The sequence below is a fragment of the Nyctibius grandis genome, chromosome 30 (assembly GCF_013368605.1).
Source record: "Nyctibius grandis isolate bNycGra1 chromosome 30, bNycGra1.pri, whole genome shotgun sequence".
Classification (NCBI taxonomy): domain Eukaryota; kingdom Metazoa; phylum Chordata; class Aves; order Nyctibiiformes; family Nyctibiidae; genus Nyctibius; species Nyctibius grandis.
In genome coordinates, this window is record NC_090687.1 from 461,267 (window position 1) to 479,449 (window position 18,183).

At 40.5% G+C, this 18,183-nt stretch overlaps 1 protein-coding gene across 4 annotated transcripts in view; it reads left to right on the forward strand.

Annotated features, from left to right (window-relative positions):
• The window catches only part of IFT140 (intraflagellar transport 140), a 101,192-nt gene that overhangs the window by 9,587 nt on the left and 73,422 nt on the right, over window positions 1-18,183 (forward strand). For 3 of the 4 annotated variants that reach the window (XM_068420061.1, XM_068420060.1, XM_068420062.1), the window contains exons 2-9: window positions 486-661; window positions 1,862-2,083; window positions 5,956-6,077; window positions 6,748-6,890; window positions 10,164-10,339; window positions 11,470-11,561; window positions 12,728-12,834; window positions 13,641-13,789. In XM_068420061.1, coding sequence (XP_068276162.1) covers window positions 515-661; window positions 1,862-2,083; window positions 5,956-6,077; window positions 6,748-6,890; window positions 10,164-10,339; window positions 11,470-11,561; window positions 12,728-12,834; window positions 13,641-13,789 — 1,158 coding nt within the window. In that variant the 5' untranslated portion in view covers window positions 486-514. Of the gene's footprint in view, window positions 1-485; window positions 662-1,861; window positions 2,084-5,955; window positions 6,078-6,747; window positions 6,891-7,178; window positions 7,202-10,163; window positions 10,340-11,469; window positions 11,562-12,727; window positions 12,835-13,640; window positions 13,790-18,183 lie in introns of those variants that run through there. The other variant, XM_068420063.1, reaches the window with a different exon arrangement.

An 18,183-nucleotide genomic window follows, 5' to 3' on the forward strand; every position in this document is an offset into this window, starting at 1 on the left:
TTCATTCAAATGTAGATAATGGATAGCATGAGTTAAACTAATCTTGTGTAATTCCAACAGTACAAGCTCCAAAGTGGTGACAAGAGTTAAAACTTACTTTGAAAGCCCAGATATGAGACTTTACAACATAAAATTGCTCGCTCTGTATGTTAATTGGCATCTTTGAGTATGAAGCACTGGAAGTAGCTTTCTGGTAAATTCTGAGTTATTTCAGAGATTGTTACTAGCCAACGTGCACTGTGAATCCACGGGCTACAAGGCTCAGTATTGCTTCGTATTTTTTAAAAATACTTGAACCTTTTTCATGTCTGTATAGTGCGTATTAACAAGATGATGCTGTAGCTTTATTTTTCCCATTTTTAAGCATACTTGTTATTATATATATAATGTATATATATAAAATATACAATATAGCATATATATAGTGTATATATATATTATATACTTAATCATACCTGTTAGAGATGTCTGTTTTCGCCGTACAGGTTTGCAGGCTGTGACAGCTCCTGTTGGCATGGCTGTGTATGTGGATCATTGCACAGAAGCTCCCGATTCCGTTGCCTCCCCCTCTCATATAGCGTGGCACCCACTTCATCCGCTCCTGGCAGTTGCTTCCATCAGCACAGCAGCTGGGGGCTGTGTGGATCTCTACCTGGAACAGGTGAATCATCAGCAGCTTGGCTTTTGGTGCTTTGAGTCTTCGCTTTTTTAATATATATTTGCAGCTTTACTTATGCTCCTTGAATCCTTCTCTCTGGATTTTAATTACCATCCATGTCCCATGCTATCTAGGGCAAGTCAGATTCATCAGCTACTGATGACATGTATTTTGTAAAAAGGTCTTCATAAATTAAATGGATCTTTCCATTGAATTTTAATTCTTACAGCCTTTCAGTCTTGTTTGTGATGGTTACCGATTCGCTTTTTACTTCTCATAGTATGAGAATTTCAGGCTTAAATGTGAAATGGACACATGCTGCTGTTTTTTTTTTTTTAAACTCTAAGTGAATAAAATGTACTAAGAAATGTAAATAAAAAAACCCCATTCCTCCACCTTGAGACTGAGCTGATACACTAGACTCAGCTTGTTCCATTTGAGTAGGTTGTTTCCTAGTACGGTTTCTGCCTGTAGACAGATATTTCCTTTGCACACTCTAAACTTTACACAAGAGGCTTGTGTAGGACTTTGGTTTGCATAATTTTCAGGAAGAAAGTGTGTTATTTAGGGAAATGGTACTACAAGCTATCTAGCAGCAGACATACTGGAAAGGTTTAAGTCTTGCTAATATGAGTAGCCTATAAAATATATACTTCCCAAAGTGCATTATGAAAAATTGTCATCCAAATTTTACAAATGGAAAAATAGATACATAGAGAGGTTGAATGATTTGCCTGAAGTATTATTCCAAACCATGCACAAAGGAGTGTCTGCCTTTAAACACTGTTTAAGTATTAGTTTATTCTGTGTCCTCAGTGAGGTGCTTCCTTTTAAAAATTTATTTTTTTTTTTACCTTGAAATGTGCTCGGAGCTTTCTTGTCCTTCGTACAGGAGTAAAAGCTTGATATTCAGTGAGAGCTGCTGCTATGTGCTGTGAGGGAAGAATAGCCTGGAAAAGCAGAGTAAGGCAGTCACTTAACACTGCTCTGTTTTCTTTGGCAATTCTCAAGTGGATGTATGCACGACAAAAATGTGCTACAATTTGTGTCGTCACTTCATCTCTCTTGCAGGAAGCTCTGTTACGTGCCAGTCCTTTATCACAGAAAAATATCTTTTTGACTAGGAAGCAAAGCTGAAGGTTTAGCCGTATCCTTGGACCGAGTTTCCAGTGTACTGAGCTTGCACTTCATTTCCATTTGCAGGGAGAACATGTGCCCGATGCACATGTTGAGAGAAGCTTTCAGGTCACATCACTTTCCTGGCACCCTTCCAGACCGGTTCTTGCAGCAGGCTGGGAGACGGGAGAAGTTGTGATACTCAACAAACAGGACAGCGAGCACCACGCTGTGCCGCCAAGTCATAACGGCAAAATTACCGTCCTAAGCTGGAGCACCAATGGCACCTGCCTTGTGTCTGGTGACAGGGTGAGTAGCTGAAATGCCAAATGGGTGTTTGATGTGGAACGCAGTGTTGCAAACCCTGTGATGGGAAGGGATTATGGAATGGATTGGGAGGGGAAGGGATTGTTGCGAGGGGGATAAATTTCCTTGCTTTAGGTACAAATGAAAACTGTTAGGGAGTAAAATCAAATCTCAGTGTTTTGACTTTTTCTACAGTATTCGTTGCTGTTTTATCAATTTATCTTTAAATAAAAATGTATCTAAATTCAGTATGTGCTGAGCAGCAGATTAGGGTTTAAGGCTATTTGATGGATGGGGTAATTGAGGCATAGACAATTTGAATTATTTGCTCCTGTCTATGCAAGAATTTTGTGTCATCTTCAGGAGTAAAGCCCAGACATCGAGAAACAAATTCCAGCTACAACATACTCATCTGTAGTGAGTGCATAGCAGTGCTCACTTAGGTACAAAAAACCCATGCTAATCTCTCTTGTTCTGTTTTTATTAGTACTCTAAAAATGAGTCAAACTTATTGTATGGAAAATATGTTGTGGAAATACTTGAAATGTGACAGTCTTTATTTCTTGATGAGCTGGTTGCCCTTTTATATAGTGAAATGAGAAACTAGCTATTGAATACTTAGCATTCAGGATTAAGTATTCATAGGAGATTCTGGTTTTGCCAGGTCTTGAGTCAGTAAATAAAAAACAAAGGTGGGTTTTTCTATATTTTCCCTGATACAAACTTGAGCTTGTCCAATAATTTCAATTCTGGTCTTTGAGAATTCTTACCTATAAAAGTCAGAGGAAAATATAATTTTAAATCATTGTTTGTAAAATTCTGTTGCTGCATTTGACAGAAATGCACAAATTCGAAATTGAGTCAAAGATTAATTTACCCTCTTCTTTATTAGAAAAGAGAAAATGCTGCCCAGAAGGTGACACACAGTGTAACTGAGGCCTTATTTATATGGAGATAATACATTAATGTAGCCAGGGCTTACATTAACCCTACATTTATGCACAAACTTTTTTCAAATTGATTTATTTGGTATCAGATCACAGTAATGAAGTCATCTTAAAACAGATATAGCCATTCTTGTAGGCAAATTTAAGAATTTTATGGACTCATCCTAACTGCTCCTCTGATGAGAGTATTAATCAAAGCAGAATAAGCAGGAGCTTCAAGGAAATACCTCAACACGACAAAACAAAGCCTGTGCATGTGTTGACACGGATGCATTTCAGTTTCATGTAGTTTCAGTTGCAGTAGTTGGAAAGACCAACCTCAATAGATGGAACAGCAGCACATTTGAACTCAGAAAAGTTCATTATTACAAAAGAGCTGTGTGGCCCTCCGCAGACATTGAAACACGCAGCTGAGCGCAGTTCAAGGTGCTCCCTGCTGTCCCTGGCCGAGGAAATGTGGGTCCTTAAAAGCCCGCAGCTGTGTGTGTACTGTCCAGCTTGAGCTCATCAGCCTTGCTAAGAGTCCAGGCTCCTCAGGCTGAGCACGCAGCTGGTCTGGCATCCTGTGGCTGGCTCCAGGACGGTGTCTCTGCCCAGTACTGCCCTGGGTGGGCCCACTTATCCCTTGAGTTGCACACTTGGTGTCATTGTACCGTTGTCTGATGGGCAGCATAGGTATGCTTTGTTTCCTCCATCCTTTCCAATAGCTTTTAAGTTTCTTTTTAAAATGTTTCCCATGAAGGTTTTTATTCCATTAGGTGAGTGCTGCCAGGATCATACTCTGCTCATATTAGAGGAATACCCTTAGAAAGAAGATAAATATTCGTGCCCCGATTTGGTTTCCGTTTGATCTTTGCTGGGACTTCATAACTGAGGGTGCTCAACTGAGAACATCCAGTCGTCGTAAATTCTGAGTTGCAAGAAAATTATTTGAAAATAACTTCTTAAAGTTGGAATAGGATGCTGTGAAAATCAGAAGCTCTTAATTTGTGTTTTAAGTAACAGATAACATGGATGACTTCCAGGTTTTGATCACACAAAGGAATCCTAAGGATCTAGGTGTTTCTATAATGAAAGCCTATTTATAAGGCAAATAGCCTTTACAACAAGAAGCTAAAGCTTTGGGTTGCTAAGGATGATTGGGAAGATACAGGAGACCTTAAGAGTAAACCTTATAGATGATAAGGTCAACGTCCTTTGTCCTTTTCAAATACCATTTGAAACCAGATCAGTTCTGCATCCTTTCTGTAACCAGTCACACTTAGAAGAGGTAGGGAGCTTTTTTATTTCCAATCTCATGTGTTCCAAACTCAGAATTGAGTTTGCAACTAGGTTATCTGGATGCAGGATGGGTCGTCTAGAATGGGATGGAGGGAAGGTCAGCAGCTTCCTAAAGCAGCAGGCTTTTCCTCCAGCTTATAAATGGTGCAGGTTTTCTTAGTTGGGATCCTTGGAATTTGGTGACATTTAAAGCTGAGGGAAAAGTGAGAGGAGGAGCCAACAGGATATGAACTTCCAGATCATGGGATCCTGTGATTCCCAGAGGTAACCAGCAAACATTGCATGAACCACGAGTGGCCTCTTGGAACAGGAGCACAGCAGTTTCACCGATGCACAGCTGTGTCACATTCTTTAAGCTGTAAGAGACAGCACTGCACTTAATAAACAGGTTTGAGTGGTATAAATATTATCATCTTACTGCTGAAAAGAAGTTAGAACTTTGATTCTTCATTCTTAGGAAAAAAAAGAAGGAAATGTTACCTTGGAAGGCCTCAGCTACATCTTGTGTGGCTTCTAGTTAGAATTGTGAAGAATAAGTGTTCAGCCTGTACCACTGCTACTGGTCTTTCACTTCTAGGTAGACTATACTTCATTGAAAGCAATAAAGAAAACCAGAGCAAATTATAATAGCGCTTTATTGTTATCTGTCTTAATGAAATAAAATGAGATTGAACTTGATATTGCAAATTGTTGCTGTTTTTTTCATGTAATGCTTGCACAGAGGGTCTCCAATGCAGTTGGGTTCCCTAAGCACTAACAGAATAACAACAATAAATAATAATCTTAAAATCCCAGCTGTGAGGCTGTAGCATAAGTCACTTTGTTGGGATGGTTAATGTGTATGTCATGCTGAACTGCCTTTTTGCTTCTCTGCTTTCTCCATTCTTTCCAGTCACCAGGGGTTTGATGCTCATTCTGAGCTGGTGCTGCAAAATGCGTGTTACCTTCAGAAGCTGTGCCAGGCTGCGAGGGCTGACTTACACTGACTACTGTTGAATTAAATAGCTAACCCGTCTTCCTTTCTTTAGCGTCTGTGATTCTTCTAGTTACTAAGTTCTGTTTCTGAAAATGAATTCTTGTTGTACTGGAATGTCTCCTCTGAAAGAAGAGGAAAGCTCCAGAAATTCTGAAATTCTTTCCTTAGATTATCTGCATCCTGTGGCTTCGCCTGTGTCTGATCATATACCCATGCTCATCTGTATCAGTGTTACATGCCCGTACTCGGGGAGGCATAGGTTATACTTTACTGTCCTTTATCTCAATACCTTTTCTTTTAGCAATCGGACTACTTGCAAGAAAAAAGGGGAAAGGGAATTACATAAACAAATATTTGCATATGCTACTTGCAGGGGAAAGCCAAGGCTGTTCCATTTGATTACTCAGGCACTGTTATTTTACTAAGAATGGATATGACCAACAAGCTTTTTTAGATAACTTGATTTTAAACAAGCAAATAATATAATGTTAAAGATATTTTTTATTCCTTGTGGCTTAGTTTTAAGTGGGAGTAATTGTACGTGTCAACTAAATGAGAATAAAGGTGTTGCTCTGTCAATAAAATGTTTATTTTCTTGTGCACTGAGTAGCTGGAGTCTGGATTCTCATCTGTGTGCAAAGTGTAATGAATTAACTGTTGTGTTTTTCTAGCATGGTGTCTTGGTTCTGTGGAGAATGGACCAGCGAGGCAGAGTGCAGGGTCCTGCCCTGCTGAAACAAGAGTATGGAAAAAGTCTGTCTCACTGTGTCTTTCGACCACCCCCTCCTGGCGAGTGAGTATTGGGCCCCATCAGAGCACTGGTAGACCAGGTCTTTCTCTTGTTCCACAGAAAGAAAATCCTACTCACAGACAAACCTTTTTTTAAATATATGTAAAAAAAAGTTCGCCTAACTGTCCTTTATTTCCAAGTTCTTCTCCCACTCTAGGAGCTGGCTATTTGTGCCCTGTGTGCAGCAACAGATCTTCTTCCTTTTGTTCATACCTTTCTCTCTGTTGCTGTTGACTTTTCTTCCTTTAGTTCTTCTAATTAGCAATGTTACTGATTGTGAAAAGCAGAAAGCACACCGAAAACACAATTATCCATGAAATCATTGGCAAGAATAATTCAGTTAAAAGTCAGTTCTTAAACATTATTATTTCGTTCCAAGCAAGAAATAGGAAACAGCTGTAGTAAACAAAAGAATTTTCCTTATCTGGGCTACTTCAGTTTCACATCTCTGTAAAAATAATAATACTTATGGAAAAAAAAGCGAAACAATGCAAATGTAAACAAATATTAAAATTTTACTTTGTATCTTTTTGAGTTTGTCCTTTTTCCAATCAGTGTATGAAACATCTTTATTCTCTCTTTACAATAGGTTTTATTAACTACTCATCCATTCTCTGAGATGGAAAGTGCTCTGTTATGTAAGGAGTTGGAAATTAAGTGTCTCTGTTTGCAGGGACTTTGTACAGCTGGCAAAAGCAGCCGTGGGTGGTGATGAGGCGGCCTTGGATATGTTTAACTGGAGAAAAGCTGGAACGGGAGGACCTCTGAAAATGGGATTTCAGGAAGGACTGTCCTTCTTTATCACTTTGACAGATGGTAAGAGCAAACCCGCTTTTCCAGTCTGCTGGAAATTTGTCTCCTTAATACTTCAAAATAGCTCAGTGCATGATAGCCCTGTGTTCATATATCCAACATCTAGAGTATATCCATTTATCCATCGTATTCATATATCCAACAGGATAGAGTATTCACAGAATCAATCAGGTTGGAAGAGCCCTCTGGGATCATCGAGTCCAACCATTGCCCTGACACCACCATGGCAACTAGACCATGGCACTAAGTGCCATGTCCAGGCTTTTCTTAAACACCTCCAGAGATGGTGACTCGTAGGTGTTGAAGAATGTTTGGTAAGAAGAAATGAATAAAAGTATTAAAATCTTAGCATCTTCAAGGTGACTCGTCTCCAGAAGGACAGCATAGGTATTAGATTAGTCAAGTTCCAGAATAAGCAAGTGTATGGAAAGTGTATCTAACACCTAAGCGTAAATAAAATTAGAACCTGTCAGCATTTTGTACAAAGGTTCACAATAATGCATGTGTTGTGGTTTTCTTCTAAAAAGATGCAAATGCTGCTAGAACATACCTTTTAAAATAAATTACTATTTTACTTTTTCTCTCATACTTTGAAATGAGGCTTCAGTCTAAGGAAGCAAAAAAGTCTGAATATCTGTTTTGTTAGTTTTCTTCCTAATACCGTTCCTACCCTGCCATTTGTCTTTTCCTCTCCCTTTTACCATTCTGCATACTAGTTTGCTTCCAGCTCATTTTGTTCCTACTCCAGTTGCTCTCGTGATGCCTTCTCTCTCTCTAGCCTGTTAACTCTTTGGACAGGAGCTGGAATGTGTGTGACAAGTATTGTAATGAGTATGTTTCTGGTAGGTGAGTTGAGTATGTAATCCTCTCCGTTCAAGTCCTAACTACTCCAAAAAACACTGAAGTTACGCTAGTTCTGCAGCTCAATTGCAGTTTGATTCAGTGCTTACGTTATCAAGAACGAGAGCCATCATTGATGCTGGTGCAGGAGTGGCATTGTCCAGCTGTAGGTTTGTTTTGCAGAACAGCGGCTGTACCGTCATTTGATTTGTGAGTTATGAGCCACTTTACTGGATACGAACCATTCAACTGAAAAAAGGAGTACGGGGCACTTCCTCAACGTACACGGAGAGAATCGTTGAGGAGCTGTGCCTGTTACATCCCCGCTGTCACGGCAGCTGTTGTGGTGGTGCACGGCTCCATCTAGGGACAGGCTCTGTGTCCTGCAAGGGGCTGTCCACGACTTCATAGAACCATAGAATCACAGACTGGTTTGGGTTGGAAGGGACCTTAAAGCTCATCCCGTTCCAACCCCCTGCCACAGGCAGGGACACCTTCCACTAGACCAGGTTGCTCCAAGCCCCATCCAGCCTGGCCTTGAACACTGCCAGGGAGGGGGCAGCCACAGCTTCTCTGGGCAACCTGGGCCAGGGTCTCACCACCCTCACACCAAAGAATTTCTTCCTAAGATCTAATCTAAATCTCCCCTCTTTCAGTTTAAAACCGTTCCCCCTCGTCCTGTCACTCCATGCCCTTGTAAAAAGCCCCTCACCCGCTTTCCTGTAGCCCCGTCAGGCACTGGAAGGTGCTAGAAGGTCTCCCCGGAGCCTTCTCTTCTTCAGGCTGAACAGCCCCAACTCTCTCAGCCTGTCTCCAGAGCAGAGGGGCTCCAGCCCTCTGAGCATCTTCGTGGCCTCCTCTGGACTCGCTCCAACAGCTCCGTGTCCTTCTTATGTTGGTGCCCCCAGAGCTGGACGCAGCACTGCAGGGGGGTCTCCCGAGAGCAGAGTAGAGGGGCAGAATCCCCTCCCTCGCCCTGCTGGCCACGCTGCTGGGGATGCAGCCCAGGACACGGTTGGCTTTCTGAGAGAGCTGGGGCTGTTCAGCCTGGAGAAGAGAAGGCTCCGGGGACACCTTATTGCGGTCTTTCAATACTTAAAAGGGGGCTTATAAGAAAGATGGAGAGCGACTTCCTACCAGGGCCTGTACTGACAGGATGAGGGGTGACGGTTTTTAAACTGAAAGAGGGGAGATTGAGATGAGATCTGAGGAAGAAATTCTTTGCTGTGAGGGTGGTGAGAGCCTGGCCCAGGTTGCCCAGAGCAGCTGTGGCTGCCCCCTCCCTGGCAGTGTTCAAGGCCAGGTTGGATGGGACTTGGAGCAACCTGGTGTGGTGGAAGGTGTCCCTGCCCGTGGCAGGGGGTTGGACTAGATGATCTTTAAAGGTCCCTTCCAACCCAAACCATTCTGTGATTTAACAAGAGAAATGAATGAAGTTATCTGTTCAGTGTTTTATTTCAGGGAGAAAATGAAGCAGTGTGGGAGGAGGTGGGATAGGAGTTTGAGGTTTTTTTATACAGTTGGAATGTAGGGGATTATAATGTATTTGCAAGAGTTTTGGAAACGAAAACATTCTCTTTAATTAAATACAACATATTGCCTCTGGATACAACATTTTAGCATGGATTCTTAATGTTCAGTCTTATACATTTCTGTTTTCTACTTCAGCTTTTGGGGGAAAATATTATTTCATTTCGTAGTGTTTTGTGATTTGCACTGGTTTGAAATGCCACGTTTATAGAATATCATGATTTGCTAAGAAATTATGTGTGTGGGGCATGAGATCTGTCAGATTCGATGACTTCGTTTGGGTGATTTCTGTAATACCACTTGCAAACTGTGCATGATTTATGCAGTATTACAATTTAAGCAAATGATAATGGCTTTTACAATGTTGATATGTGCTGTAGTTGCCAAATCACACTATGTTGTCAGTGTTCTTACACAGACACTATCCCATTTGCTTGTGAAATTCATGTAGAAAAGCTGTACTTAGTGTGTGTGGTGGAGTGCTTCTAAACAATGAACAACTTCATATCCACAGTTTTCTACAATCTAGACTCTGCTGGAAATTGTACCAATTCTTAGTTGCCGCTCTTCTTTCACAAATTAATACTGAAGACTTCAGAAGCGATCATTCATGCATACATATGCAGAAAGTTTACTTTTATTTTAAAATTATTTAAGTGATGGCATTTAAGTGATTCCCCTCTGGATTTCCTAGATGGGGAAAAAGTGAATAAGGTTTTTTTTTTATTGCTCTGGTCAACTATCGTAGTCTGTATCCTGAGACAAACTGGAAGACAAAAGAATTGTGATTATTTTAAGCTTTTCAGTGCTTGAGGAATATTTTATTAAGGTAGAAAGCAGCCACTTTGATTTTTGTAGCTAAAACCTGTTCACTAAAAACTTATACCTTGTTTATGTGTACTACAGGTTCTGTGCATTATGTGAATGAGAAAGGAAAGACAAGGCATGTATTGTCCACAGACAGTCTGGTCCAAAAGCTTCTGTTCCTGGAGGAAAGAGGTGTTTTAGTTGTAATAACAGAGAACCTGCAGTTGTCCTTGCATGCAGTTACTCTTGAAGGAGAGGCAGAAGAGCTCATGAAGGTAAGAGTCAGACTGTGGGGTGAAGTTGCAATGTTTAATCTTTATAAGAGTTTGTTAGGGTTTGTTTTTTATTATCACTTTTTTGTTTACAAATGAATCAACTCTCATTTGTGTTTCTCAGATAATACCTTGTTGAGCAAATATATGCTCATTTAGAAGTGGAATAGATTGGTGTGTTATTGAACTTGGAAAGATGGTTTTCATCTTGCCTTCCTGTTTTTTCTTAGTTTCTTTCATTTTGACACTATGTTAATCCTTTTACACTTAACTTACCTTGTCTTAGTGAATTAGAGAAATGAAAATTCCAGTATAATCAAATATTTGTTAAAATGTCTTGTGGATAAATAGCTGATAATCTGCATCCTTGGTTTTATTATCATCACTTGCTCAGAGCTGTCTTGTCTTTCAGATTAGTATTAGCAGTAACCGCCTCTTGGGGATATTGTCTGTCTGCAAATCTGAAAGGTGGTTTAGTTCTTGCATTGTCAAAGTGTTCCTCACGGCTGCGAAGGCTGGGAAGATTTAAAAAAAATAACAACCCCGCAAGCCACAGAATCACAAATAATAATGTAGTGACCCAAAAATTATTGTATAGGGATAAAAACCAAACTGACCTCATCCAGGACTTGTGATCACCTTGGCTCGAATAAAATACTGTACCGTTGGAGAACACTGCTTGGGGGGGTGGAACACAAGCCTTCACCTTCCTAAGACTGATTTTTTTCTGTTTATCTAAGATTGAAAAAGACTTGACACTTGTGTTTTACAGGAGTGTCCACTTATGTTAATCATTATTTATTTTTGTCCAGAAGTAAGATTTGGTATTTCACATTTTAAAGCAATCTTTATAAAGTTCTAAGAGAAGATCTAGTACAAGAGAAAAAACTGCTCCTTACCTGCTTAATTAACCCACTACAAGGTTTCTTTTATCAAATTTATACATCGTATACTTGATGCATTTAGTGATGATCATTGTCTGAGGAAACTATTGGTCTATCTGAACTGACAGACAGGTCTAGTTATTCTTACATTTTAACTTTTTAGCCAAACTAGGCAAGTCAGATCCTTACTGTCTTTCAGTGTGTACCTCCTACCTTCTGTAAATTTATTTATTTACTTATGGTTAACAGGTGAAGCTGAGTGGGAAGATAGGTCATGCTGCAGACATCATTTTAATAGACCATAGCCTTGTTGTTACAGCACTAGGCGAGACAGTCATCAGGTAAGAATCGTGTTTTAAAGCTGTTCTCCTGCCCATGAGAAGTGCCAGCTAAAAGGTTTACGGTCCGCAATGCATTGAGTATTTTACTGAACTGTTTTTTGGTTTGTTTTTTTTTTAACCAGTAATGAAAAAACTCCCAATATTTTCTAATTTTGTTTCTCAAAATAAATAGAGAAATGAAATGAAAAAATCTGTTTTCTGTGAGGGCAAAAACTAATTCTATTTATCTTTCTTTCTCTCTATTGTTTTATTTGGTCAGGCAGTACTACCCAAACCTGTTCCTTTCTGAGTGCTGTTACTGATTTCTTCTGAAAATATATCCATTTGGGTTTTTTGCATGAAAAAGCCTCTTGGCTGTTCTTTCCGTTGTTACTGTCTGATTCTTAGGATAGTCATCGTGTCAGCAATAGGAGAAAACTGCTTGTTTGTCAGGGTGTTTCTCTGTTACTGTTAATATAAGACAAATAATTTGGTTACTTCTATCCCTAATTTTTTAAATCAAGTATGTTACTTTGCCATGCTGCTATGTTACCATGTTCTGTAGGGGGTTTTTTTTGCATCTCTTTAAAAAAGGTATGAAATCCTTTTTTCCTGTCTTTACTATGACTTGCTCTACCTGTTTCCTTTAACTTTTTTTTTGGTAGTGAAGGTGTTCCCTTAACATCAATAGTTCATTTTCTTTAGCCTCTATCTGCTACTGTCAGACAAAATAATCTGTTAATTTTGTGACAATTTGGTAAAGACCAAGTATCAAGAAGGAATATGTTTGATGACAATGTTTAGTTCTAGAAAATACATCTGGAATCCAAAGGACTACTGGTTTACCAAGGAATATTCTTAAAATAGAGGAGGAAGCATAAGTAGGGAGGAGGAAAGTTGCAACTAGACCTCACTTCTTTTCTTTCTTAAAGTTGGTTTGCTTCTGACTCCTTTTTTTCATAGGAGAATATCACAAAACATGCCGCATATTAAGAAGTCAAAGGAAAAGGAAGGAGATTGTTGAGGAATTCACATTCCAGAAGCAGCTGCTGGCAATTTAATTTTAAAAATTAAATTATCTGGGCATTATGGAAATAGCAAATTAATGCCATGTACAGCATCCTATTGTCTGTGTTTAGCAAGACACCTGGAAGGAAAAGCATTGTTAACACTCTTGTGTACCTTAGGTTCTGGGATTTGGACCGAGACGAGAACTATGTGCTCTCTCCAGATGTGCAATTTGGCTTCGAGGGAGGAGAATGTATTAACTGTGTTTCTTACTGCAGTGCTAAAGGTGAGAAATAGCATGGCAGCTGTGATCTCTGGATCCTAAACCTTGTCAAACCTCAGCCTTCAGTGCCTTGTAGTCATTTCAGTATGTTTGTCTTGTTAGTGAGGGTTTCAGTAGCAGCATGTGATGAAGAAGCATTTTAGTTCAGATCAGGAGTGCGCTTTTGAAGGTACAATGAGATCGTTTGATACTCACCCCACTTTGTCTCAGTGTGGAGTTGTCTCCCGGCACACAAGATGGATTCCCTTTGATGCTACTGAACTGGTACAAGTACTCCTGGAGTACTCCTAATGCACTCCAGCATGTTATGGGCGTTCAGTCTACAAGCCCACACTAGAGCTAATGCAAAGTAGAACTCACCAGACATGTACAGCATGGACGTCAGGTCCTTAAAACTGATGTTTTCTACAGAGCTACTCCTATGCATCACCTTGTTGGCCAGTGTAGGCATAGCTAGTGTCTGCTAGAATGGTTTTCGATGGTGACTTTCCCATGGTGACTACAAAACCAGCTATTCAAAAATAAATGGTTAAAATGAAATCATTGATTGATACATTTAAAAGATAACTTCATCTGGTAGTTTAGAAAATGGACCTTGCCGTGTGAAACTTCTCCCATCATTTCTCCAGAAAGTTTCTCCAGTTCGGGACTAAGATGCTGGTTGCAGGAAGGCAAAGCAATGGATGCTGGTAGAAGAAGGCTTCTCAGTGCCTTAGCCCCAGAGCTAGGCTGCCTGCGACTTTGTATCATGCAGGTCTGTTTTTCTGAAGTTTAAGATACGAAATGTCTAAAAGGTTTGTGAATGGCAGGTCTCTTAGCAGCTGGTACTAACAAAGGGAGAATAGCGATGTGGAGGAAAGCAGCAGGATCCGATCTGAGCGTGCGGGCTTTGGAGGGCAAGGAGAAGTGGAAGCTCCAAGCACCTACAGAACTTGAAGGAAATGTCACTCAGATAAAGGTAAGACAGGAAAGAGTCTTCCTGCATGTCAGTAGGACTTCACTAGCATTGGATGAGTGGATCATCTTTGTGAAACAGATGAGTATGATTGCTGTCATACAGATACGTGCACCAGTAGAGGCTCATCCTCCTCCAGAAGGAGGAAAAACCATGAGGATCAAGTAACTTTTAAAATTGAAATGGGCAGAAATATTGCCTGTTTGTAGCTATTTTGTTACAGGCAAGGCTGAAATGCTCAGCAAGGTAACACTGAAATGCAAGTACATCTTTCTGTCTGGGAGAATTAGCAGTCATGGTATCCTTAAATTCAAACATCTCTCATTGACAAACCCTTTGGATTCAGCACCTTGAAGTTATTTTCTGGAAAAGATAGATTATCAGAAATGTCAAATTTACATGAATTTATTAAAATAGCAAGCAAGAAAATCTGACTAAGTACTATTGTATTTGTAGATAATTTTCTTCTTTTTAGTCATTTTCTCAATGTGAAGTTTTCTCTCACTGGTAGTTGCAAAAATAAAAAGATGTATTTACAACCAAATATTATTGGTGGGAAGATGTGCCATCTGGAAGGGAATGCTGTATTTTTACACACAAAATGACGTTTTCAGCTGCTTTTTTGTCAGAAAATGTTTCTTGTTTGCTAGATAATTTTTTTTATGTGGGACAGTGTCAGACTAGATGTGAAAAGTTTTCTCTTACAAATTTGTAAAACCAATGCTTTAAAAAATTTCTACTGCTATTTACAATATTTTTAATGCTGAAGGTTATGACAATACATAGCATTATAATATTTATTTTTTAACCCATTGTCTCTTAAGTGTCAGGGTGCAGCATTTTTATATATTTCACATATTTTCATTTATCACAGTAAGGATAAACACTGTCATTCTATACTTACTAGCATTTTGATATATTCAAAAGAGAAATGCTGAGTGTTACAATTGTAAATTCAAATTAAAAAAGTTTTACATTAACAAAGTAAGTTTTTTTGACCACCACCATTCTGCTAAAAGGCAAAGTTTGTGCTTTTAGGTTCTCCAGTATTTTTGTTTGTTTGTTATACCCTATTATTAAGTTTTTCCCAGTTTTTTTACAGTTTCTATTATAACTTAGATTATTCTGTTGCTGTGCTTAATATGTGAGAACAATACTCATTATTTTTTGGAAGGAATGAAAATCAAACAAATAAATCTGGTGCCTTTCAAAAGAAAGTAATTTCCTGTTTTCTTTTATTTTGTTTTCACATAAGTATGGAAAGTATTTAAAAATTAATGGCATTTGCTTGCTCTGGGTTGGCCTATAGCAAGGGTCTGTCTCAGAGTCCTACTTACAAAATTAAAACATAAGTACTATGAAAGTCGAGAACCCAAATCTTTTGTTAAGATGCTTCAGTAACAAAAGGTCCAGGATATAGGAAATAGTGCGTGCCATTAGCATATCATACATCTGCTAATAAGTTGAGGGAAGGGAAGAGATATAGGTGTTTATGTCAGCTTGACTATTCAGGCATTTTCCAGATAACAGGATATGGACTGCTGTCCAGAAATAGCACCTTGTTCCCAATGTTTGTTAGCATAAACAAAACCATTGCCAAACAATTGTCAACAATCCCTGCGGTTTTATCTCCTGTTATAAAGCTGTCTTTAATTATGGAAACTCTAGGTTATTTTTCATTGTAATCTCCGCATTCCAAAAAATATTTTGTAAAAGATTCTTAAAATTATTACCTGTGGAATCTTTTGGTAATTCCTAAAAAGGCTTTTCCTATATTACCACGAAAAACTCGGAACAGAAAGCCATATACCATGGTGAGGTCGAAGGGCAGCAATAACTTCATTTGATTCCTTGCTAACCTCATCTTTTTTCAACCTGATATGGTGGCTTCAAAAGAGGTGGTTGCGAAAGGCACTCTAGCTCATCTGTTGTGCAGCATAATATCACAGAATCATAGAATCACAGGATGGTTTGGGTTGGAAGGGACCTTAAAGACCATCCAGTTCCAACCCCCCTGCCACGGGCAGGGACACCTTCCACCAGACCAGGTTGCTCCAAGCCCCATCCAACCTGGCCTTGAACACTGCCAGAGAGGGGGCAGCCACAGCTTCTCTGGGCAGCCTGGGCCAGGGTCTCACCACCCTCACAGCAAAGAATTTCTTCCTCAGATCTCATCTAAATCTCCCCTCTTCCAGTTTAAAACCATTACCCCTTGTCCTATCACTCCATGCCCTTGTAAAAATTCCCTCTCCAGCTTTCCTGTAGCCCCTTCAGGTACTGGAAGCTGCAAGAAGGTCTCCCCGGAGCCTTCTCTTCTCCAGGCTGAACAGCCCCAACTCTCTCAGCCTGTCTCCAGAGCAGAGGGGCTCCAGCCCTCTGAGCATCTTCGTGGCCTCCTCTAGACTCGCTCCAACAGCTCCGTGTCCTTCTTCTGTTGGGGCCCCAGAGCTGGACGCAGCACTGCGGGGGGGGTCTCCCGAGAGCGGAGCAGAGGGGCAGAATCCCCTCCCTCGCCCTGCTGGCCACGCTGCTGGGGATGCAGCCCAGGACACGGGTGGCTTTCTGGGCTGCCAGCGTACATTGCCGGCTCATGGTGAGCTTCTCGTCACCCATCACCCCCAAGTCCTTCTCCTCAGGGCTGCTCTCAATCCATTCGCTGCCCAGCCTGTATTTGTGCTTGGGATTGCCCCGACCCATGTGCAGGACCTTGCACTTGGCCTTGTTGAACTCCATGTGGTTTGCACAGGCCCACCTCTCAAGCCTGTCAAGGTCCCTCTGGATGGCATCCCTTCCCTCCAGCGCATCGACCGCACCGCACAGCTTGATGTCGTCAGCAAACTTGCTGAGGGCACACTCAATCCCACTGTCCGTGTCGCCGACAAAGATGTTAAACAGGACCCGTCCCAATACCAACCCCTGAGGAACGGCAGTCGTCACTGGTGTCCACTTGGACATCGAGCCGTTGACCGTAACTCTGAGTGCGACCATCCAGCCAATTCTTTATCCACTGAGTGGTCCATCCATCAAGTCCATATCTCTCCAATTTAGAGACAAAGATGTCATGCAGGACAGTGTCAAATGCTTTGCACAAGTAGATGACATCAGTTGCTCTTCCCCTACCCACCAACGCTGTAAATATCTAGTTAATTGTAACTAAGAAAACGCCAAACAAATCATGCAAAATAGCTTTATTTCTTAGATCAAGCTCTTGAATAAAATGAAATTATTTCCAAATGCAACTATTTGAATCAGCATTGTTGGAAAGGTATAGCCACAGAAATATCAGTGTGTCAGGAATTAACATGAGACTTCAAATAACTTCGAGGGAAGCAGAGACCCTAGAGACTTGGCGTATCCCTAAATACGGTAATCAAAAATCATAGAGTTTATAGAGCTTACCAGTCGTGCAAGGACAGAGAAGTTCTTGGACTTCAAAGGGATTTTCTACAGCTCCAAGAAACTTTATAATTTCTCTAGCCCGTAAAAGTTAGCTACTGGCTAACATGGTGTGTGCAGAGAGTGCACGTGTAGTCAGCTGGTTGCCACAATGCTTTCTGGAAAGAGTCATCTTTTGGTAGGAATAAACATAAACAAAGTCAGACACACTTGTTGAACTGTGAATATAGAAAAAAAGAATGAAAATCTACAAGTACCTGAAAGGAGGGTGTAGCGAGGTGGGGGTTGGTCTCTTCTCCCAGGTAACAAGTGATAGGATGAGAGGAAACGGCTTCAAGTTGTGCCAGGGGAGGTTTAGATTGGAGATCAGGGACAATTTCTTCCCCAAAAGGGTTGTCAAGCGCTGGAACAGGCTGCCCAGGGCAGTGGTGGAGTCCCCATCCCTGGGGGGATTTAAAAGCCGAGTAGATGTGGTGCTGAGAGACATGGGTTAGTGGTGGCCTTGGCAGTGCTGGGTTAACGGTTGGACTTGATGATCTTAAAGGTCTTTTCCAACCTAAATGATTCTGTGATTCTGTGATTACTTTCTTTTTAATAATGGAAGTCATCAGCTGCATGTTAAAACCCGTGTCTTTGCAAGCCATCCTGGAAACAGATCTTCTCTTTCTCCCATTGAATTTCATAAGGTATTTTCAGTTTCAGAATTGCTCTGTGTAGCTGCTATTTTTCAATCTTAAAAGAAGGGAAAGAACCTTCATAGAACTCATGGAAAAAGAGTTAGCTGGAACCTGGAGATTCTTCCAGGAGAAGGGGAGAAGTGTACTTTTGGACCTCTTTATTTATGCGTGTGATTTACTACTCTTGGCTAGGGAATTTGAACTACCTTGAAAGGGCTGTCAGAACTGTAGAAAAGAATATGGTAATCAAAAAAAAAACCTATGCAGCCAACTTGCTTTTACAGATCGCAGCATTATTAAGTGCTTTAAATATGTGATACTCTC